Source organism: Lissotriton helveticus, chromosome 1_1 (genome assembly GCF_964261635.1).
Source record: "Lissotriton helveticus chromosome 1_1, aLisHel1.1, whole genome shotgun sequence".
In the NCBI taxonomy this organism is placed as follows: Eukaryota; Metazoa; Chordata; class Amphibia; order Caudata; family Salamandridae; genus Lissotriton; species Lissotriton helveticus.
In genome coordinates, this window is record NC_136057.1 from 1,100,620,308 (window position 1) to 1,100,643,989 (window position 23,682).

Here is a 23,682-nt window from a genome sequence, read left to right on the forward strand (position 1 = left end):
TGCAAATCAGTCTGACCCTGTGACTCATGGGAACAGTCCAGCCTGAACTGCCAAGCCATGCCTTCCCTGGACCGGAAACAAGCTTCCTAGAACCAGTTACTGGCATTACAGCAGTCTTCAGCCAGGTTTGCTTGAATCCATCCATCACCACCCCCTTTTGTACCGAGTTATTCAATTCATAACACTTTCAAATGGTAACAGTAAATTCATGTAGTGGTCTCTGATATAAATGGGCACTGTGGAGCAGAGGCAGTTTTCCCTCAGTGATTTGAAACAATACTGGATGACGTAACATGTCATACCTTCCCTACTTGTGCTCCCATTTATTTTCTGCATCTCATTTAAAAATTACATGTTTTCTCTCCCTGCCTGCTCAACTGCTTTACAACATAAATATTAGAGATGACAGTCCTTATATAGACACTAACATTACTTATACATTTGTAGAAAATTATTTACTAGATAACTAATATGCATTTATCTTCGCAAAAAAAATCATTTTTGAACAACTGAATTTGGTGGTCCTTGTACTTAACTTTTTAAATAATTACCTTATTGGCCTTGTCAAGAATGGAAGCCAATAACCTCTTATTTTTCCTACGTTTGAAGGGTCGGATTTAGAATTTGGCAAATGCTGACCATTGGCCAAAAACAGTGGATGTTTGGTCTGCACTATTTAGGGTACACAGATATCAATACACTCTACATAGGGCAGCTGTGACACCAGCTGCTAATGTCAGATGTCGTGTATTTACCAAACTCTAAATCCACCCCTTATTGTCATTATTGTAATATTTTAAAGCAAACATTGACTAAATGGATAGAACGCCAATTGTGCCCCAAAAATGTTCTTTGCAATAGTGTAGGAAAATAGTGTCCTTACCATTTCATCCATGTATGATACAAAGCACCAAAAGGCATCTACTTCATTTTCCATCACATACAAAACAGGGGAAAGCAAGTCACTCATTCCTTGGACATATCCTTTACCAAAGAAAGAAAAGTAATTTACTTGATTGGAAACAAACTGTACAATTGACGTAAAATGTACAAACTTTTTTAACCACAAGGTGTTGTCTATATATCTATACATGTATTGTGTATTATCTACTACTAACAGATGAGTGAATTAAGTTGGATAATTCTATTTACCTCATTGCTTATTAATTTATAAACACTTCCAGGCAATGAATAACCTGGGCAATACAACATACCCCATAATATTCACAGAGCAGTTGTCTCATACAATGAGACACACGATGTGCTAACCCATCCACTTGTACATGAATGTGTTTACCCTGTGATACACCCTTTAGGACAAAATGTAAAGTGAGAAACACAGTTACCAAACATATTTATGTTCAAGTACTGTTTAATGAGCCCTTGAATTCCCACCGTGAGGGAAAAGAACAGATGTAATGTGGTCGCCCAGAACGTCACCCGGAAAAACGGACAGCTCTTAATTTATTTCAAAACAAAAGATGGGTATTGGCTCAACTGCCACTCAGAGTGTAATGAGACTTCGGCATGGAAGGAACGACGGAGTGAGTGCTTTGCAAATTACCGCAACCACGCATGACGCTATGATCCAGTCGGACCCTGAATGAAAAAGAGAAGGCTCGGTCCTCCAGTGAAGGCAGCTCATCGAGCACTTGGCCCTCCAGACCGGACCCCTTAGTGCCACCTGATGTCAGACTGCAGCCAAGCTCCTTTGAGCGTTGCCAGACCTTACTGTTCCCTTGTTACTGACTTTCACATAATGTCTACTGCACAGAGAATCTTCATCGACTGTTATTTCACTGCCTCGGTCTCCAATGAGCCTTGTCTCAAAGTGTACTTATTCCCTTTCCTGCCCCTATTTCTCCTCTTTCTCCCCTGAATCCCCTCCTTTCTCTTTCCTCGTCAGACGCTATTCTATTACAGGACTAGAGGCTTCGGATTACGCTTCTCTTTCTTTACAGCCAATGAAAAAACGTTTTCAACAACACAAATATACTACATTTCCCTTGGTGCTCTTCCACCAATCATGTCCCATCAGACCCTATAAGAATCACCATCACTATCCCATGAGCCTCTTTCTTTGCTGCTCACTGCAGAGATAAGTGCAATTTCGATTTTCTAATACTTGTGTTAATGATCGTATGTATATTCAGCTGTTCCTTAAGTGCGCAAGCTTGTTGGAACGAGCTCAGTGTATCTGAATAATTCTTTTATTGCGATATTAACGCTGTGCTGCTTGTTATTGTTTGACTTTGTCCCCTTTGTGGTATTGTGCCTACGGGCGTGCTAGAGCGAAAGTGTTTTGGTCCAAGCGGGCAGTTTTTGTGATAATTGTAGCTCCCGCTAGGGGAGCGGACGCAACACTGAGGTGGGCGGTGTAGGTTGTACATAGCGATACAAAAGGGGATGATGGACGGAGCGTTTGAGCAAATCAAACACTCACCCCCAGTCAACTGATCTGGGTGTAGGTTGTATACACATTTGACATATTTTAAAACGCGAAGCTAGCGCTAACCGTTGGCTGCTTCCTCTCGTCAGGCCCGACGTATCAGTCTGAAGCCAAGCCTCGCCCGACGTGCGTATCCCAATTGGGCTACATTTGGGATACGCAAGTCATCCGCTTCCCCTGGCTCGCACTGAGGCTAAAAATAGCCCGGATTCTGCAACAAGCAACACGGAGGGTGGACGCCTGACAGGCTGCAACAATAGTCAGCCCAGGGAGTGCACACACGCTCCAAAAACCAGTGAAAATTGGCTCATTACGCCAAGACTGGGCTGGAACAATAAAGGACTACAGTTTTGCTGAGGAGCTAAGTAATCTGTATTCCTCCTACAATGTGTGCACATGGGTTGGCTCACCCCTGACTCCTCCTATACCGACTTTGCCTTAAATCTTATATCCTTGGGCAAGAGTCGGATAAGTGATTTCATAATGGAAGAGTGGGTGAGATACGATGAGGAGGATTAACCCTTTTATGATGTACAGCAAGAGACTGTGCTAGAATATAATACTGTCGACGCTCTGGGTGCATCGGCCCAGCAGTCTGTCAACAGGGCCATCAAAAACACTGCCATACAGTACAGCAAGCCTTGGCAGCAGCGCTGAAACCTATTTCCAAACAGCTGGAAAGCTTTGCGAAACGTCACGGATTCCAATACCCTCTTGAAACACCCAAGGATATATCTGCAGATAAAAGTATGATGAAGTCAGGGTTATGGCCCCATGCTGGCGCATTAGCCAATCTGCCAGAGACAAATGCAGTAGACCATGGCTACTCCACCCCGTCAACCACTGAAGGTGGAAAAGCAAAGTGCAAACAAAAAATGTATATAGATACAGACACTACTGACACAACCACTATTGTCAAAGAGGCCCCACCCCTAAAAAGAAGTCTAGAAAGGCAGTCAATTTAGCACCCAATATGATGCCTCAAAACCCAATACCCCTTTCACATAGTTCATCCCCGGTAATCCGATTGGGTTCCGCCCCCTGAAGTGACGGATTATTTACCCAACAACCTTAGGAAAGGTTTTGATAAGGAGGTGCGCAACAGACTGCGCTCGGAGTGCCCTCGACCGGATATCCCAGACAAGGTGGCAGAAACACCCGATATCGATGCGAGCCTCTTGACTTTTCTTAAAAGTATGTGAAGGACCCTAAAAAGGATAGATCCTGGCGGGCTGCCAGGACAAACTACTCGATGTGGCAGGACTCCTGGCCAAGATCCTAGAGATGGCACTGATAGCAAAGGAATCAGCCAAATCCAATAGATCCAGACATTCTGGCGGGCTGGACACAGAGGGCGATTTGTCTCCTAGGGAACGCAAATTGCGCCATCTCTACGGAGAGCCGCAAATCGCTATTAAGGAGGATGGACTTGAATCTGACAGAATTAGCCTCAGCCGAACCAGGTCCCCTTGCAGAGGGCAACCTCTTTGGTGAAAGATTTGTGAAAGATGTGTCAAAATATGTAGCTACTTTTACCTCACTAGACAAGGCCCTGTCAGGAATTAAATGTGTGTTTCAGGCTGGCCTTTTTAACAGGGCCGGGCGAGGCAGCGTACTCTCACCAGGGTGCCAATATTACCAAGGTCCTCCGAGAGGAGACTATGGACGAAGTAGAGGCGACTTTGGACTCTACCAGAGGTGGAACCTTTTACCCGATAAGACAAAGGTTCAACAAACGTCGGTTCAACAGAGGTGGCCACAGACCAGGATTTCCAGCTCAAAACTATACAGTTAAGTGTAACAGAATTATCTCACCCACCTTTGGAGGGTCGTACACAGTTCTTTCTACACAATTCGTGTTGTCACAGGATGCGTGAATTTTACAGACTAGTCAGGGTTTCCACCTAGAGTTTTACCAGACACCTTTTCAGGTCAAGTATTCGAGACCGCTCAGTTTTTCCCAACAAGAATGTGTTTTTATAGATGCAGAAATAGAAGAGTTGCTGCAGAAACACAAAATTGCTTAATTGCTTATTGCGACAGCCCTATAGACCGGACCCCTTAGTGCCACATTTCTGCAGAAACATCTTCCTAGTGCAGAAGAAAGGTGGTGGTCACAGATTGGTGTTAAACCTGAGAGAATTCAATCAGTTTATGATTTACAAACATTTCAAGATGGAGGGTATCCATCTGTTGGCAGATCTATTAAAGGGGGACTGGATGGTAAGGCTGGACCTAAAAGACGCCTATCTAACGCTTCCTATAAACCCCCTCATCGGCACTTCATACAGTTTCAATGGAGGAACCGATGGTTGGAATATGTGGCCCTTCCTTTTGGGATTTCCTTGGCACCATGGTGTTTCACCAAGGTAATGAAGCCGGTGATAGCCCATCTCTGAGCACACGGAGTCTGCATGATAGTGTAGTTAGACGATATACTTATCATTGCTCAGATTCAATCACTGGCCAACCTTCATTTGCAGATGGCAATGTCCATTCTGCAAAACTTAGTGTAAGAGAGTAGGATCTGCTCTTATGGTTACCGCCACTTTTTGCTGATGTTTCACTGTTTTTCGACTTTACTCTGGCTGGGGCCCTGCTATCCAGGAACCCAGCCTAACTGCTTCCTCTCTAAATTGATTCCATGTACTTTAGGTACACTCCAGTTTGGTTACTGGTGTACCCTTATGAGTCCCTAGTATATGGTACCCCAGAGGCCTACCAGGGGCTGAAGCATGTATTATGCCACCCCTGGGAAGCCTTCCAAAATGACACCACAGGACTGCAACTGAAGCCTGGGTAAGGTGGTGCATACACCCCTTACTTAGATATAGGTTACTATATTATATATATATATATATATATATATCTACCTTAAATCACTCCACCCATACACCTATCAGTCACCCCTATGGCATGCCTTAACAATCCTGAAGGCAGGGTGCTGGGTTTGTGTGAGAGGGTGCCCATGCATGAGCTGGGTCCCTCTGCAGCCTTCGGAACCTATTCTCCGAGGCTGTTCTATGATGCAGCCAGACCATATACTCTTAAGTGCATTATAACCTCGCGGTAAATGCTAACTTTGGAATGGCTGCACCAAAACATGTTGTGTTTGGTGTCAAACACTTTGGAATCCTACCCCCCCACCAGTCCTGGCGGCAGGGGTAAAATTCCACCCTTCTAGAGGGAGAGCTATGTCCACACCGGTATACCCGGTAACAGTTTAAAATAGCCCTGGCATCACAAAATGAATGCTGCAGCCACAGACAGGAGTCTGGCCTCCTGCTGCTGGACGTAACTCAGGCAGGGGAGACCTGAACAATAGGTTTCCTGTCACAGGGAGGTGTAGTGATTTGGGGTTGGGTAGTAGCACTCTGATAGTGCTTTGAAGTCTGCACTGGGGGCACATTTGGTGTCCCTTCGCATAGCCCAGTTCAAACAGGTTGCAGGGGCTACCAGCCCCTTCTCTGGTGTGAAACTGGACAAAGGAAATGGGTGTAGTCACCCCTCTTTCCAAATACTCCCATAGGTGGGTCCCCAGAGTATGTTCAACCCCTTCCTTGGGTATGAGAAAGGAACCCCTGGCTACAGAACTTTAGATTACACCTGGACAAAACTCTGCTACAGATATCCTGGAACTTCGACGATCTACAAGACTAGATGACTGAAGAATCTCCCTTGGAGTGAAGGTGTTACTCCCCTGCTTGGCAGGCACCAACGAAGCAGTTGCCGGTCTGCATCTCCGAAGCTCCCGCCGGACTCCGAAGTAATTGCAGCCCAAGAGGTGGATTTCCAGACTTCTCAGAGGCCGAACCGAGTCCCCAGCAAAGCTGAGACCCGTAGACCTCGTGAGTGACGTGGAACCGGAACTCCTGGACACCGTGTACATTTGCAAGTGAATCAGCTTCTCAATCTTCTTTGAGGCTGTGCTTTGGGTTACTTGTAGTCCAAGCCCCGAGCACCTTCTGCACCGAAGATTGCTGGCCTAAACTCCACGAGTGTTCCGTGAACCAGTTCTGAGTGTTTCCGCTCTAGGCCCCTTTGCGATCCCTGGTCCGTCGACTGGTGGGTCCCTGTGAAGGCAACTCTGATTGTCCTTGGGTTTCCCTGGTTGCTCCAGACATGCCCTGACTTCCCACTGCGTGGTGAGTCCCTCAGACCTTGCTGGTTCACACCGAAGCATTTCTTCACTTTCTGCGTGGATTGCTATTGCCAAGGCTTGTTGGGTCCAATCTGGTCACCGACACCGCAGCACTTGACATCCTTCACGGGACAGCTCAAATCCAGCTCCTGCTCATCATCAACGCCTCCTGGTCCTCGTGGCTGCAGAGTCAAGCTTCAACTCGACAACCTGAAATCACCCGACATCGGTGGGCTTCGACTATTGTGCCCCTGGTCACTGGCAAGTGACCCAGACTCTGTCCCCTCTGCTTTCAGGTTCTTCTCATCTTTGATCCAGGCTTGGATCACACCGGACACTTTCCTCTTAGACGGCAGCAGCACTTTGCAGCAGATCTCCATTGAAATCAACGACGATTCCCGGCACCAAAAGACAGCTATGTACCCGGCTTCCCTGGGTGACGTAACTCGAGTACTCCGGTGCTCCCGTGGGTGTTGGCCCTATAACACCCTTAAGTCTAAAGGGGTTTGCTCAAAGTCCTCTTGCAAGTGTCCTTAATCTTTAAATTTCCAAACGCGACTTTCCCCATAGAAGCTAACGGTGATTCGCGGCTGTGTTCTCACACTGCACGTGTCTCCGTGGGTCCCCTGTGTCACTACCTTGGGTGGTTCCTTGTGGTCCCAGCGATTCTACAGGCTCTAGGCCTGGTGTCTAGTCAAGTCGTGGTTCTTGTACCACTTTCTTAATATATGGTTTGGTACGCCCCTAGGGCTCAGCGTATATATAGTGCTAATTTACTGTTTGCTATCAAGTGTAACTTGTGTGCTTTGACTTCTAGCCTCATAAAGAGACTAGTAGGGTGTGTTTAGAATAAATACATATATTTTATATATATACCTGGTGTAGTTGTCCTTTAATTTGGTCATTCAAGAGATTACAGACTGGTAAAACAAGCTGCTTTACATTCCTTCAAGACTTAGCCTGAAGGCTGCTCTCCATAGGTAACAAAAAAGTGAGGGGGGCCCAAGGGAATTTAAAGACCAGGCAAAGACACGTTCCCTTAACTAAAGTATAAAACACAAAAGTGTCAATGGGTCTAGAAATAAAAGTCTATATGTGACACATTAAACCTATTCTGCCTGTGGCATCCTACCTGAAAACAAAGAAAAGCCAGAAAAACTGGGAGGTACCCTGATCTCAATGTGATCCAAAGGGATACCCATCAGTCACCACACGGTACCGCCCTTCATCATTTGGGATTCCTTATGGACCACCCACTTGGAAACCTACCGGTAAATATGGAAGGTCAGATCTTATAACCTCCAAAGAACCTGGTGGTGACCAGTGTGGTCTTAGTATTGATGGTACTAGTTTGTGGATAAATGTGTGACTGATTTGCAGTGCATGTGAAAAAGATAGTGAATAATGGTGAAAATAAAATTGGGTGAGGGAGCAAATATGACATTTTATTCTGTATTCTGCTCGCTCCACCAATGTTAAAAGAGCAGCAAAGGTAGTCTTAACAAATAAATACCTAGATGGAAAGGGTGGTCGACATGTTTCAGCAACAATGTTGGACTAATGTGTCCATTGCCGTCATCAGAGCCTAGATATACATTACGCTACTGCAATTAAATAGTGATACAATTAAATGAAAAAGATAGTGACTGCATGAGTGTCATGCTGCGACAAGGAAAAAGATCACCTGATTTACTAGGTGTAGTCTTGACCTGTTGCGGTTATTTTTGCATGTCACCTTGTCAACCATGTCGACCACCATGTCGACCACCCTTTCCATCTAGGTAGTTATTTGTTAAGACTACCTTTGCTGCTCTTTTAACATTGGTGGAGCGAGCAGAATATAGAATAAAATTTCATATTTGCTCCCTCACCCAATTTTATTTTCACTATTATTCACTATCTTTTTCACATGCACTGCAAATCAGTCACACATTTATCCACAAACTAGTACCATCAATACTAAGACCACACTGGTCACTACCAGGTTCTTTGGAGGTTATAAGATCTGACCTTCCATATTTACCGGTAGGTTTCCAAGTGGGTGGTCCATAAGGAATCCCAAATGATGAAGGGCGGTTCCGTGTGGTGACTGATGGGTATCCCTTTGGATCACATTGAGATCAGGGTACCTCCCAGTTTTTCTGGCTTTTCTTTGCTTTCAGGTAGGATGCCACAGGCAGAATAGGTTTAATGTGTCACATATAGACTTTTATTTCTAGACCCATTGACACTTTTGTGTTTTATGCTCTCCATAGGTACCACTAGGATAGCTTTCAATAAGCAATTTACACAATAGTGGCTGGGTTATTCTTGCGCAGCACCAAGCAGCACAGTATTCTCCAAGTAAGTGGCTCAAGGGAACAGGGGAAAAAACGGCCACTCACGTCCCCAAAGGCAGAGAGTATAATGAAAAGGTAAATAGTCCCTGAGCACAAGCAAACACTTTCCAGTAATCAAAAGAAAAGATAAAATCAGATCAGATTCTTTCTTTTGTAAAGTTCATGAACCAGTTCTTTTTATTTTCTTTAAAGAAAGAAAAGATAAAGAAAATAAAAAGGAACTGGTTTATGAACTTTACAAAAGAAAGAATCTGATCTGATTTTATCTTTTCTTTTGATTACTGGAAAGTGTTTGCTTGTGCTCGGGGACTATTTACCTTTTCGTTATACTCTCTGCCTGCAGAGAAGCTTTGGGGACGTGAGTGGCCGTTTTTCCCCTGTTCCCTTGAGCCACTTACTTGGAGAATACTATGCTGCTTGGTGCTGCGCAAGAATAACCCAGCCACTATTGTGTAAATTGTTTGTAAATTTTGGGTCTTGCTGCAAACCATCTTGATAACATTTGAATTGTGGAGATATTTTGATTTTAAGAATGAGCTCTAGACAGGATCGTGATAAGGTTGCGGAGGACCTTTTCAAGAATCTCACAGCAGGATTACCCGTGAACAAGGCAGTTACTCAGGGAGTTCCAAAAACAAATGAGGGCCTAAAAGTGAAATTCATTCGACTAGAAAGATTAAGGAAACTTGAAATCTCCAAATGGTGGGATGGAGCAACCCTTAAACAATATATAAAACTAAATAGGGTCCCGAGGGGGTTGCGGGCACAAATTTTCCCCACCTATGATGACCTGGAAGCGGACTTGCTTCTGGCCTGGGAAAAAGAACTGAATGACAACAGTTTTAGACTGATGAACATCTTAATTGAGAATGCGGATCGCAAGGTGACCAAGACAGCCTTAGAAGTAGATTCACTTGAAAAAGAGATCAGTAATCTGAACTTACCAGAACCGACCAAGAAGAACTTTACCATTCTTGAAGAAATACTAGGGAGGTTCGAGGATGACATAAAACAACGCAAAGCGTGCAAATTAAGGCGTGATGAGATAGATTATGCTAATGGCAGAATCTTTACTTTTGCGAAAAAATTCGATGATATAGTTAAGAAAGATCAATCCAGGCCAGCAACTAAGAACCTTACATCAAGCTGTACGAGTTTAAGCTCATCAAGTAAGCTTTCTAGTAGTGGTGAGGAGAATGCTACTGGTAATACCCTTGCCGCGCTTCCCGATAATGCTTTTTTACGGGAAGTACAGAGAATACGAATGGGGAACAAAGGAGGCGAAAAAAGGACGAATCAGGAAACCCAGTTAAAACAAAGAGAGGGGAGGGAGGAGAAGCAAAGGAGAGAGAGGGGGTGCACACACGCTCATACAACAAAGCCAGGAGATAAACCATGATGATGCTAGGGAAATACAGGGGGTTAACCTGTCTAGTAGAAGTTTGTCTAAGGAATTGACTGTCGCTTTACAAAAAGGAATGAATTATTGCCCTACCAGTATGTATGATGTAACAGATGCTAAAATTGACTTATATAAATTTGTACGTCATCTGAAATTAAAAAAGTTCTTTGCAAACAATCCTAAACCTCCTGTATCTAAATTGACTGATGGGTCCTTTGGGGATATGTCAATTGATGTTTTACACAATACTGCACTGTTATTGTCACTAAATGAGGATGCTGATACTATAATGAACATGTCAGAGGTTGCAGCAGACTTGGACTTATGTACCAATATGAGTGTAGACAGCGGTTTAAAGGACAAATCGTGGTGGACTCCTCAGCTTACTAGTGGCAACAATATTGACCTTTTTCATAAGACTGTGACTATGGAAATAGACAAGTGGGAAACCAGATGATTGGACATAACTTTACCCCCAAGACATTTAATTTAACAAATAAAGTACGCAAAGCACTCACTGATTTGTCAAGGGACCCTGACATTATAGTGAGGAAAGCGGATAAAGGGGGAAATGTCATAGTGATGGATAGGTCTAAGTATGATGCTGAGATCCTGTCACAATTAGGGAACCGATCTTGGTACAGAAAACTTGACAGTAACCCCATGTTTGCAATTGTTAAGGCAATAGGTATTGAACTTACTCGATGGCGGGACCGTGGACTACTATCGAGTGATGAATATTTATTTTTGAAGACAGATAAGCCACGTTATCCGTGCCTGTATACTTTGCCAAAGATCCATAAAAATCTAGCTGCACCTCCCGGTAGACCCATTATTTCGGGTATCGGAGGACCAACGGAGAAAATGTCCGAGTATGTTGATGGATTTTTGCAGAATTACGTAATAAATTTACCATCGTACATTAGGGACAGCAAACATGTGCTTAATCTCCTACATGATTTGGTTTGGGACCATGGGATGAAATTTGTGACAGTTGACCTCTGTTCATTATATACTAACATATTACATGAACAGGGACTGGAGGCCCTTAAGAAATTTTTGTTCAGACGCCCGGTAGAACTACTTGAACATTCTGAAATGTTAATTGAAATGTCTAATCTTATCCTTAAGAACAACGCATTCCTTTTTAATGATGACTGGTATTTACAGGTCAGTGGGACGGCGATGGGTTCTAGATTTGCCCCGTCTTTTGCCTGTCTCTTTATGGGATGGTTTGAGGCGGGGCATTTCTGGGGCCCATCGGGGGCAAAGTGGCAGGAACACATCCTGTATTATGGTTGTTACATTGACGACTGTTTACTAATCTCGACGGGCTCTGACGATGACCTGTCAGATTTCTTTGTTTATATGAATGACAACGCGTGTAATATGACCTTCACTATGACATCTGACCCTAATAGTATAGTGTTCCTTGATTTGGAACTTTTCCACCATGAGGGTAGGATACATAGTAGAATGTATCGGAAAACTACGGCATGTAATGCTATATTGCATGCAGATAGTGCACACCCTAGGACTCAAAAAAATGCCATTCCCTATGGTGAGATGTTGAGGGCACGGAGGAACTGTAGTTTGGATGGGGACTTTCTAAGGAATGTGACAGATATTGAAAGAAAATTTCGCAATAGAGGTTACCCTGATAATGTGTTGACACAAGCTAAAACTAGGGTGACTAAAATGAATCATGCGGATACTTTGAAGACTGTTAAAAAGTCCAGATTGAATAGATACAGTAAAATACGATTTGTGACAAATTATCACCCATGGTCCCATAAACTATATATGATCCTTAAGAAAAATTGGCCTCTCTTAATGGCCGACAAGACTCTGCTGGATTATATCCCCAGTTCACCGGGGATTACATATAGAAAGGGAAGGACTATTCAGAATATTGTGAGCCCCAGTTATCCTAAGCAATTAGGTACACGGAGAATGTGGCTGAGAGAACTTAACATTGGTTCTTTCCCTTGTGGAAGCTGCAGTATGTGCCGGATGGCAATCAGGGGGGTTAAGGAATTCAGCTACAATGGTTCACGTACCTTCAAAATTAACCAACATATTGATTGTTTGACCAAATATGTAGTTTATGTCATAATTTGTAAATGTAAGAAAATTTACGTGGGAAGTACTATTCGCCCACTTAAAGAAAGAATGACAGAACATTTCCGTGCCCTTAAAAATATGGACCAAAGGTATCCAATTGGTTGCCATGCAGCTAATTGTGCTGAGTATAAGAAGAGCTTGGGATTTCAATTCCATGGTATAGAAGCCATATATACTGATATAAGGGGTGGGGATAAAGAACAGAAACTTCGACAATGTGAGGCTAGATGGATCCTCAAACTTCGTGCTGTGGAAAGCGGAATTAATGTTGATCAAGAACTGCATTACTTTCTCTGATTCGTGGATGTTCATTGTCCGTTTGTACATAATGTCTGTCAAACGTTTTTAACAACAAAGAAATTTCTTATGAATAATTGTGAATTCAATATTACATATGTTGGTGTCCTGATATGTGACAATTATAGTGTCACGCCCCCTGTTGTAAATTGAGGCTTCAATTTGCTAAAATGTATGAAAATTTGTCTATGTATAACACCTTTTTTTGGGGTGTCCCGCTCTCCTTTTTGCATTTTTTCAACTTAACTCTCTTTTTTCTTATGACTTGCCCTTAACTTCATATAATGTTGACTCTCCAACCTGGCTGTAAATTTGGGTTTATTGCGTCATGTTGAGTTTAGTATAATGGTGAAATGACTAACGCTCGAAAATGTGACCCTATTGGGCGATGTGTGATTGGTCCGTCGTCTATTTCTAAAATACGGAACTTAACATTGTAGTCACTTTAACACGCTGAGGTGGCCACTCTTAATGCCCATTTACTTATTTATGGGAACCAGTGAGGACTTTTAGTTCAAACTGAGTGATTTTAATGAAAGATTGTGTGAAAGTGAAATGAACCGGCCGTGTTTGAAGCTGGTTATACCTTCAAGATGGCGCTCGCTATTAGGACGGACTGTTACGTTGCTAGTCCGCCGTTTATTTTGTTATTTGGAACTTTAGTGTGTCGGATATTTAAACGCGGGATCATGGTGGTCCTGTTTGATTACGATTTGGAACTCGATAGATGGCGCAGGGAGTACTCTCCCAGGTAAGCACACGAAGGAGGATGTTGGTTACTATATAGTACGCTTGGGAGTTGGGAACGACCGATGCGTTTTATTAAATGGGACCTCATTGCAACCTATTACGTTGCAAGATTTGCGGACAGGCTAGTACCTATATTTTAACCTTATGGAATATATCGACTTGGGTATACTTATTTTCCTTTTAAGATTACGAATGCAAGACTTGTTATGCCGTATTTGGAACATGGTTTTAGATAACTTACTCCTGTAATTTGAAGATAATGCTACATAGCTAGGGACTTGTTTTACACTCTGTACCTTTAATGTATTTTTGGTGTTATGTTTATGGTTTTAAAATGTTGTCGACAATTTGAGTAGTTGTATCCATACGTTAGAGCAATGTAATACCCTAGCGATATTTCTGATTGATACACACATCGTTTGCTTTTTCCTCCCTTACAGAGATTTTGAATTTACTATTTCTCCTGGACAACTTTAGATTTGTGAAAACATATAGAGGTAATGAACTTATTTTGCATTACTAGGGGCATTTCTACTGACTTTTTCTTATTTTATTGGACCAACACTAACAATATTAATGTAAATGACGGCCTAATTTGGTGAAATATCCAATTTGATTACGCAAGTTTTAGCTTTGATTAATTATGCTCATTTAGATCGGATTTAAATAGGAGCTGAATAGGACTTATCGAGTCAAAAAAGTGTTTTGATTATGAACACAGTTGTATGTGGTTTTAAATTCACACTCTTTCCTTCACTTTAGTTTATACTACTTATGTGAGAACCACTTGCTTCTTGGAATTGTCTATTGTATATCTGCAGATTAATATCTTTGGTGAGTAAATGTCTGAACTGTAGATGGATTACGTGTGGTTAAGAGTGATGTTGGTCTTCCTTTTACTAAAGTTCGAAAGGAGATCATTTGACCTAAACTGTGATACTTAGGTCCTTACTTTGTTGGGGGTGAATATTCAGATCTGGTGATTCTGTGATCTCCCCTCATCTCTCGTTTTCTGTTCTATCAGTTTCTTGGGTTTATGGCTTCTGTTTATAATTTGGGAGAACCTTTTTTTTTATATCTATTTAATTGTGTGCTATTAATTTTTTATCACTATGTCCTTACTTAGCAATTGACTGAATGATGAAGTTCTTTGTCTGACTTTGTCTTCGGTTGAGGTTTTGCCTTACTATTCACTAATACTTAAGTGATCTTTTGTCCTCCGTGCATTTTTCTTTTCTGTCTCTTGTCGACTAAAACTATGTTGGTGTTTTGGTGTGTCTCTGTTACTACTGGTGACGGTGTGACTCTATAGAGTTTTTAGTGAAATGTTTACACTATATACCCCTTTTTCATTTTATGTAGCCATGAAGAAGTCATTGGGTTATTGTTGCCCGTGACGAAACACGTGTTGGCATTGGTTTCTGTTCTGTTGGCTACATCTTGTTGGATTATGAAGATTGAGGATATGGTGAAGAACACTTGATGTATAAAGAACAAAGAAAAGATAAAGAAAATAAAAAGAACTGGTTTATGAACTTTACATAAGAAAGAATCTGATCTGATTTTATCTTTTCTTTTGATTACTGGAAAGTGCTTGCTTGTGCTCGGGGACTATTTACCTTTTCATTTAGCTTTCAATAAGGTTGTCTTTAACCAATCACCTCTAAGGGACTGTTTGGACTGGTACAAGGTGCCCACTATAACTAGTGGACAGCATATGCCAGGCCAACTTCTCACACTTGGGATTTGTAATCAACAAACACAAATCAGCCTTATGCCCTTCCCAGACGGTGGACTTCCTAGGCTTTGTCATCAACTCGCAGACAGCTCAACTACGAGATCTCAAGAAAGAGATCACATCAGTGTTATTCAAACGGATAGTCTCTCTTCACACAATTGCCAGCATAGTGAAGTTATTAGCATCCTCAATACAGGCGATTTTTCTGGGTCCTCTACATTACCGGGCTCTTCAGAGATTAAAGATCCAACACCTACGAAAGGGTCTGTCATATAAGGATCTGGTTCCCCTAACACAAGAAGTGAGAGAAGAGATGCAATTGTGGTTAGGTCACGTAGAGGCGTGGAATGGCAGAGCCATCTTCAGTTCTAAACCAGAAGTAGTTATAGAGTCAGATGCCAGCCATTGGGTCTGGGTAGCGAGTTGCGGAGATATCTTCACAGGCGGTCGATGGTCACTTCAAAAACTATCACTCCACATCAAATTTCTGAAGTTGTTAGCAGGGTCATTCGTTATACGAACACTCTCCCCCGAGCACATTTCTTGTTGCATCCTTCTCAGGAAGGACAAGATCTCTGCAGTGAAATATATCAGCAAGTTAGGAGGTACGAGATCGCCCCTGCTTGTGGAAATAGCGAAGGACTTTTGGAACTATTGCCTGAACCAACAAATATCAGTGATAGCGGAATACATTCAGGGCAGTCGAACACTGTCGCAGATTGGAACTCCAGATATCCGAAGGATTGCAGCGACTGGCAACTCCAGCCGCAACTGTTTCAATGGCTACAGACAGTGTGGGGTCCTTGCGAGATAGATCTCTTTGCATCCACACTGAATAGACAATTGCTGACGTTCTTCAGCTGGAGCCCAGAAGCATTGGCGAGAGCGAAAAATGCCTTCTCCCAGGATTGGGCAGGGAATCTGAATTATGTCTTTCCCCTGTTCATCCTAATCCCCAGAGTGACGTTCCAGATAGCCCGTCAGCTGGGGGAGGTGATTTTGGTGACACCACTGTGGAGGGCGACGCACTGGTTCCCGATGTTATTGGAGATGAGTTACGACATCCCCAGGATGCTCCCCTGGTCTCAGACGATGCTCCAGGGCCCTCATGGTGAACTGCACCCAATGGTGGCTTCGGGCAGTTGTCCCTGATGGCATGGAGGCTTTCCGGCAACAATGGGAAATGGCAGGAATTTCGAACAAGGCCTCCAAATTTATTAGACAGGCCTGGGCCCCTTCCACACGAAAGAGATATTCCTTAGCTTGGAAATGCTGGTTATGTTGGTGTGTGGAACAGCACATGGATCCCATGGGGGCAGAGTTATCCCATATTGTACATTTTCTGTCCGACAAGGCCTCAGAAGGTTTAGCATATCGTTCAGTCAACAACTTTAGATCAGCTATTTCCGCAGTACATACAAAAGTAGACGGAAAACCGGTATGTTTGCACTCAATGGTGTGTAAGTTGCTTAAGGGCATTAGAGTGGCTAATCCTCCAAGACCAAAATATTCATGTTTATGGGATGTATCACTCGCCCTAAACCTTTTTGATAAATGGCCAGGTTGTGGTAAATAAATAAATAATACCTCTCTTTTTGACTAGACGTATATCATAACAGATAGCTCAATAAAATAAGAGTCAAGATTCGAGGTAGTAGGAGTTCTGCAAGTTTATTACAGCATAAGGACAGGAACAGGTCAACCTGCATAGGAATAGGATGACAGGGCCCAGCAGCTGCTGGGGCTGGATCTGGGATGAGCGCGCTGACTTTTAATAACAATACATGAGCATATATACATAACGCAAACACATAGCATTACATTGCAGTAGGCGTAGCAGTGGGTGGAGCAGAAGGCGTGACGCGTAGCAGTCGCGAAAGATAAGGGCGAAAGTAGGTGTAACTGGGCGTATACATAGACATGTGATGCAAACGTAACAGGATATGTCATGAATGGGGCGGAAACCATGGAGGGGGCTACCTGGGGAGCCGGGACCTCTAACCTGATGGTGCGCGCAAACTGGCAATGACGTATCACTAGGAGAAGCTGGGGGCTATGAACTCTGTGCTAGGAGCAGAGACTGAAGTCTGGAGAGTCAGGGCGACATGTACCTAAACAGTATCTAGTATCTGATGTTTAGAGAACATGTTGATATAAACTATAAGTCAGGAGAGGAAAGGCTAACTTGATTCTAAGACTGGACCATGTATTATTCTACATGTAGTGCGTGATGAAGAATATGAAGAATATGAAATGACCATTAAATGCAGTATTTCTCTAACGTGGAGACGTGAAGGCTAGACAATGACGGAAACTATTGATACAGTTCAGTAGCTTAGGAATGCAGAGAAGGAGGACTGAACTGATAACTGGAACTATAACATATTCTTGGCAGACTCAGAGACTGAGCCAGGCTGGATCGGGCACTGCGAAGCAGGAAGTAAGTGAAGGGTCGAGGATACAGGTGGGGGCTGTATCCCTCCTCAGCGAGGTTTTAGGAGACAGGAGCTGAATCTGGTGTCCAGGCCCTTTTGAGGCCTAGAAACGGGGACTTTATAATAGAATAACGTGCACACTGAGAAACGTGGCAACGTAGCTTTACATAGGCCTGATATTCGTAGTATTCACGAGGACTGGAAACTGGCATACTAGAGGTGGACACAACTGTAATTGCGTCATTAATCGGACATGGGGAGTACATATGCATATTTAATCATGCACACATAACATATGATGGATGACACGTAGGGACACAGAACATAGCAAAATTTACTTTTCCACATTCCCTCCTTGTCACTACGTTTCCATCAGGAAACATCAATATTCATGATACCATCTATCATTTCATACAGTATCATTTGCTCGTCTCGAATTATCCTGGAACGGGATTTAGAACGGGACTTGGGACTAGGAGTTAAACTAGGAATACAGGATGTAGCACACATGCCGCAAATCGCAGGGCCACATTGTATACAGAGGCAGCAGCTGAATATGATCGCTACTGCAATACCTAGAAAGGACAATATTTTCCATCCCCATGCGGAAATTATATTCCAGAACCAACCGGACCATGTCCAGGTGCCTGGATCTTGGTGTATCAGATGGGCAATTTTATGGAGTCTGGTTATAGCTGAATAAACAGACGGCGCGTTATTTGGAATGAAAATGCAGCAACTAGATCCGATGACTCTACAGGCCCCGCCCCTATCGGCCAGTATGACGTCAAGGACGAGACGATTCTGTAAAACGACAAATCTCATAGCAGATTGCTCTTCAGTTAAGTTACCTAGAGCAGAGGCAGTCTCATTTATTACAGCTTCAAGGGTTCTGGTTAACCTACGGATTAGTTTACTATTCTGGATAGGTCCTATAAAGAAAAAGAAACCTCTATTGAAATCTGTATACTGTTCTAGAGCAGTTTCAGTATAATCGACAATTGGGGACTCCCTTCTATGTCTAATGTGTACTAGATGTGTATTTCTATGATAATCAGGTGGGGCTAGGAAAACGGGTGGCAGTAGGAAGGCAATGTAACAGGTTCCCTCCCAATCGAGGGGCAGACGAACATATGCGGTTTGACCACAAATAAAATATGAATGACGTGAAGCTTTGAAAATAGATTTCCCACTGTCACTATACTTGACAACAGTAGTACAATCACTATGTCCTACATGTACGGAACCATTATTTCGGACACATAATTCGCCTTTGACTGGTAGTACTGAAATAGCAGGTAAGTCTGGAGTAGTATCAGACTGAACATTCAGGACCATAAAATTCGACGAATAGTTACCTAAATTATACACTTCATTTTCTAGATCTAAACCTGTTCGGTGGGGGGGACCATGCTTGTCTGGGAAACATGTACTGTTAAGAAAAGACATATCTGTTGAGGATGACGTTAACGTGGACCATGCTCCACACGAACCATTATGTGAAAAGGGATAAGGAAAAAGTGGCAGAACTCCCTTCGGTATCTGGAAAGGGGGGAGTCGACCACATACCCAACAATTAGTGGCATTGCTGGACTGATGTGAGTAATGTAACATGCGGATAAATGAGTTATTACGCATAGCGAGGCGGTAGGACAGTTCATGAGGGGGCAGATCACTAAACGTGTGCTCTACTGTAGCATTAGCAGACTTATTTACATGTGAAACTGGGAAACATAGGTAAAATGCATAACTGGTGCAGGAAATCATAAGGCTGGAAAACAATATGAAACATAGAAAAACGATACATCGGATTGAGTTTTGACTAACTCTCTCACTATGGGGGTCTATTTTATACATGTCAGAAACAGTCTAACCGTTTCACCTAGGGGAGGACTTAGACAATCAAACTGGCTGACTTATTTTACTAGACCGTAGTTTTTGCTTATACTCCTGCTGCGGAGTTTTCTCTAACAGGGGAGGGGTTGTAGCAATGTCTTTTGCGGGACAGTCCTTGAAAACAATATTTTGGCAATCCTTCAAATCCTGGGAAATGTTCTTTAAGGCGGGTTTTAGTCCATTAAAAAGTTTGATATGAGAAAGGTGCACCCAGCCCTTGCGTCCTTCCAACTTCACGGCTGTACGGGTGGTGAGGAGGACCTGTCGGGGCTCTTTCCAACGAGGCTCCAGCGGACTTGATCTGTCAAAGTTGCGGACCATCACCATGGATCCTGGAACGATTTCATGCGGTGCCACCTCGGTATTGTCTGGAAATGCGGCGGCAACCTGTGAACGACATGAGTTGAGGGCAGACATCAAGGAAGCTAGGTAATCTGTCAGCATATTACTTGAAACATCGGTAATACTTCGGGGTCTAGGAGTACCCCACATGTTTGGGGGGCGGCCGAATACGACCTCGTACGGGGACAGACCTGATCTGGAATGTGCGACCATGCGCATGTAAAATAGAGCAACTGGCAGAGCTACTAGCCAGTCCACACCTTTTTCTTGACAGACTTTGGCGATGCGGATTTTCAGGGTTTGATTATGTCTCTCAACGAGACCGGCTGCTTCAGGATGGCGTACACAATGGAACTTCCACTGGTACCCTAACAAAAGGGAGACGTGCTTCATGAGTTCAGATGAGAATGGCTGGCCGTTATCAGAATATACGACTCTAGGGAGTCCATAACGAGGGAAGAATTCACGAACCAACTGCTTGGCAGTGGTCGCGGCTGTGTAATCTGGGACTGGATATGCTTCTGTCCACCTGGACAAAGCGCATACAACTACAAGGACATACTTGAAACCTCGACATCACTCCATCTGAATATAATCCATCTGGAGGACTTCAAAAGGGTGGTCAGGGGGCTGGAATCCACCTTGTTCCACCGGGACACTTTTACCTGGATTAAACTGACAACATATCATACAGGTACGGACTTTCTGCTTGGCTGCAGCTCGTAAATGCTTGTTGAACCAAATGTTCTGGATACTGTCTAACATAGCTTTTTCTCCTAAATGCGCTGGACTATGTGCGGTATTAATAATGACTTGAACCATAGAGTCGGGGAGAAACCATGTGGCTCTACCCTTTGTTAACCATCCTTGATCTGTCTGGACCCCTCCTTGTTCGGACCATTTCTTGATTTCTTCGGGAGTAGCATGTAACTGGATATCTATGACATCTTGTGTAGGGTCCTTAACTGTCATACATGTAATCGGATCTGGAGTATGTGTCATGTTAACTGGAATGTCTGGAGTCTGTGCTGTAAGCTTGGCTGTGCGATCTGCTAGATCATTACCTTGGGAAATAATATCAGTGACTTTCGTATGCGCTTTGCACTTCATGATAGCAATGGATGTCGGTAAGTGTATGGCATCTAACAGAGCTTGAATAAGGAGACCATGCTGAATCTTGGTTCCATGAGAAGTCATGAAACCTCTCTCCTGCCAGAGCACTCCGAAGTCGTGTACGACTCCGAATGCGTAGCGTGAATCTGTGTAAACGTTAACTTTCAGGTTCTTGGCGTGTATACAGGCTTGTGTCAGAGCAACTAGCTCTGCTGCTTGAGCGGACAGAGTGTCAATACGGTGTGTTTCAATAACTTCAGTGTCAGTAGTCACTGCATACGCGGCGACTAGTTCTCCTGTACTTGTTCTCATACATGAACCATCCACATAAAGTGTCAGGTCGGGGTCTGGTAACGGAGTATCTGTCAGATCTTGTCTTGGCTTTGTCGTAATGTTAACTACTTCCACACAGTCATGTGGGTCAGGATTCGAAGTAACTGATGGTAACAGTGTAGCAGGATTTAAAATGTTGCAGCGTCTGATTTCTATGTGTGGCTGGAACAGTGTCAATTCATAACCTGTTAAACGTGCAATTGTCAAGTGCTGAGTTTGTGTTCGGTTCAGAAGAACTTCCACAGAATGTGGAACTTGTACTGTCAAGGAATGTCCTAAGACTATGGAATCACTTTGTCTGATAGCTAGGGCTGTGGCTGCAACTGACTTAAGGCACGCAGGCAGAGCCTGGGCTACTGGATCTAATGTGCTAGAAAAATAAGCACAGGGCTTGTATTGTCCTGCTTGATCTTGTGTGAGAACAGATAATGCTGTACCTTCACGTTCAGTAACGAAAAGTGTAAAAGGCTTACTGTAGTTCGGTGTCGCTAGAACTGGAGCTTGGCATAGAGCTTTCTTTAACTCATTGAAACTAAGTGTATGTTCAGATGTCCAAGGGAGGACAGTCGATGCGGCTGCCTCCTGTGTCGTTAACTGTATCAGTGGCTTGGCTAGAAATGCATACTGAGGAATCCATTGTCTGCAGTAAGAAGTAAGGCCAATAAAAGCTCGTACCTCCTTCTGGGTCTTGGGCTGAGGAAGACTCGCTATTAACTGTATACGGTCTGGTGTCAACTGCCTACCCCTCTTGGACAGTAAGTGGCCTAAGTAGATCACTTGCTGGACACAGAATTGAAGCTTCGAAGGGGACACCTTGTGCCCCATCTCGGCTAGGAAATACAAGACTGTAAGGGATGCCCGCTCGCAAGCACGTTCGGAACGGGCTGTGACCAGTAGATCATCGACATACTGGAGCAGGGCAGTGTCAGTTGGCATGTGAATGTTGTCTAGTTGTCTCTTAAGTGCTTGACTGTAAATACTAGGACTTTCTGTGAAACCTTGAGGAGCGCGTGTGAACATATAGCTCCTTCCATTTAAACAAAATCCGAAAAGAAACTGACTGTCTGGATGAATTGGAACACTAAAAAATGCATTCTTGAGGTCGATTACTGTGAAGAACGTGGCTTCGGAATCAATGGCTGTTAATAGGGAAGAGATGTCTGGGACAACTGGGTACTGAGGAATAATACATTTGTTAAGTTCTCGTAGGTCGATCACTAATCGATATACTGGGGGTGCATTTGGATCAGTACGTTTCATGACTGGAATGATCGGAGAATTACATACATTGGAGTCAGTTTCTACAACTACTCCTTGAGCGATGAGCTCGTCAATAATTTTGGATAAGGCTGCTACAGCCTCAGGTGGCAATCTGTACTGTCTGATTCGTGGTAACACTACACCTGGCTTGAGAGTCACACGATAGGGTGTGATTTGCATATAACCTACATCAGTTGGACCTTGCGCCCATAGATGCTGTGGAACATTAGACAGTCTTGGATCAAAATCTCGTAATACATAGTGACCCTTGAAGTCACGTAGGAACAATCGTATTCCCTCTGGGGAACAGCATATAACTGCACCTAACTCTTTCAGTGTTTTAATGCCTAATAGATTTTCTGGACATGATTTAGTAAGTAACAGATCAGTAGTGCGGGACAATGGACCTACTTCTAGAGTGACTGGCTTTGAAATCTCATTTACGATAGGCTTTCCTGAAAATCCAAGGGAAACATTTCTTGAGCCTGAGAGCGGAGCCCCTGGAACTTCGGCGTGACTAATTGTGGTCCTACTTGCCCCTGTATCAATCAAAAACTTTCTGTCTTTCCCTAATACTTGACTGTGAACATAGGGACCCTCTTGATCTACAGGTATCTCGATGAGAGGCAAGCCTACCTCCCTCTCTAGGCTGTTTCATGAATACTGCTGATACTCTGGATACTCAGACTGTGCATACTGGTACATCTGCTGTGTGACGTGCTGTGTTGCAGCGATAGGCTGCGGTGCTGTAACTGTATGTTGTGCATTCTGTAGCTGAGGAGTCTGTGAAACTTGCTCTTGTCTAGGCGGACGTGGTCTTTCTTTAGTCTTACCAGTAGCTATGTTGTGTTTCAGAACTGCACACTCATTTATAAAATGACCTGGCTGTTTACAATAATTGCAGTTCCCTTTAACGGGAGCTGCAGGATGACTGGCTTGATTCGGACCCCTCTTCTGACTGTCTTGAGGAACAGATTGTGCAACTAGTACTTTCATTTTCGTGTCTTTCATACGTTTTCTCTCGTGTTCTTGTTCTTCTCTGATTCTATTCTGGTGGTACTGG

The 23,682-nt window shown here is 43.5% G+C and overlaps 1 protein-coding gene across 6 annotated transcripts in view; it reads right to left on the reverse strand.

Moving 5' to 3' along the window:
- TBC1D15 (TBC1 domain family member 15) overlaps positions 1-23,682 on the reverse strand; it is a 607,052-nt gene that overhangs the window by 182,130 nt on the left and 401,240 nt on the right. For all 6 annotated transcript variants that reach the window (XM_078678245.1, XM_078678222.1, XM_078678231.1 and 3 more), the window contains one exon: positions 884-984. In XM_078678245.1, the coding sequence (XP_078534371.1) occupies positions 884-984 (101 nt within the window). The remainder of the gene's footprint in view (positions 1-883; positions 985-23,682) is intronic.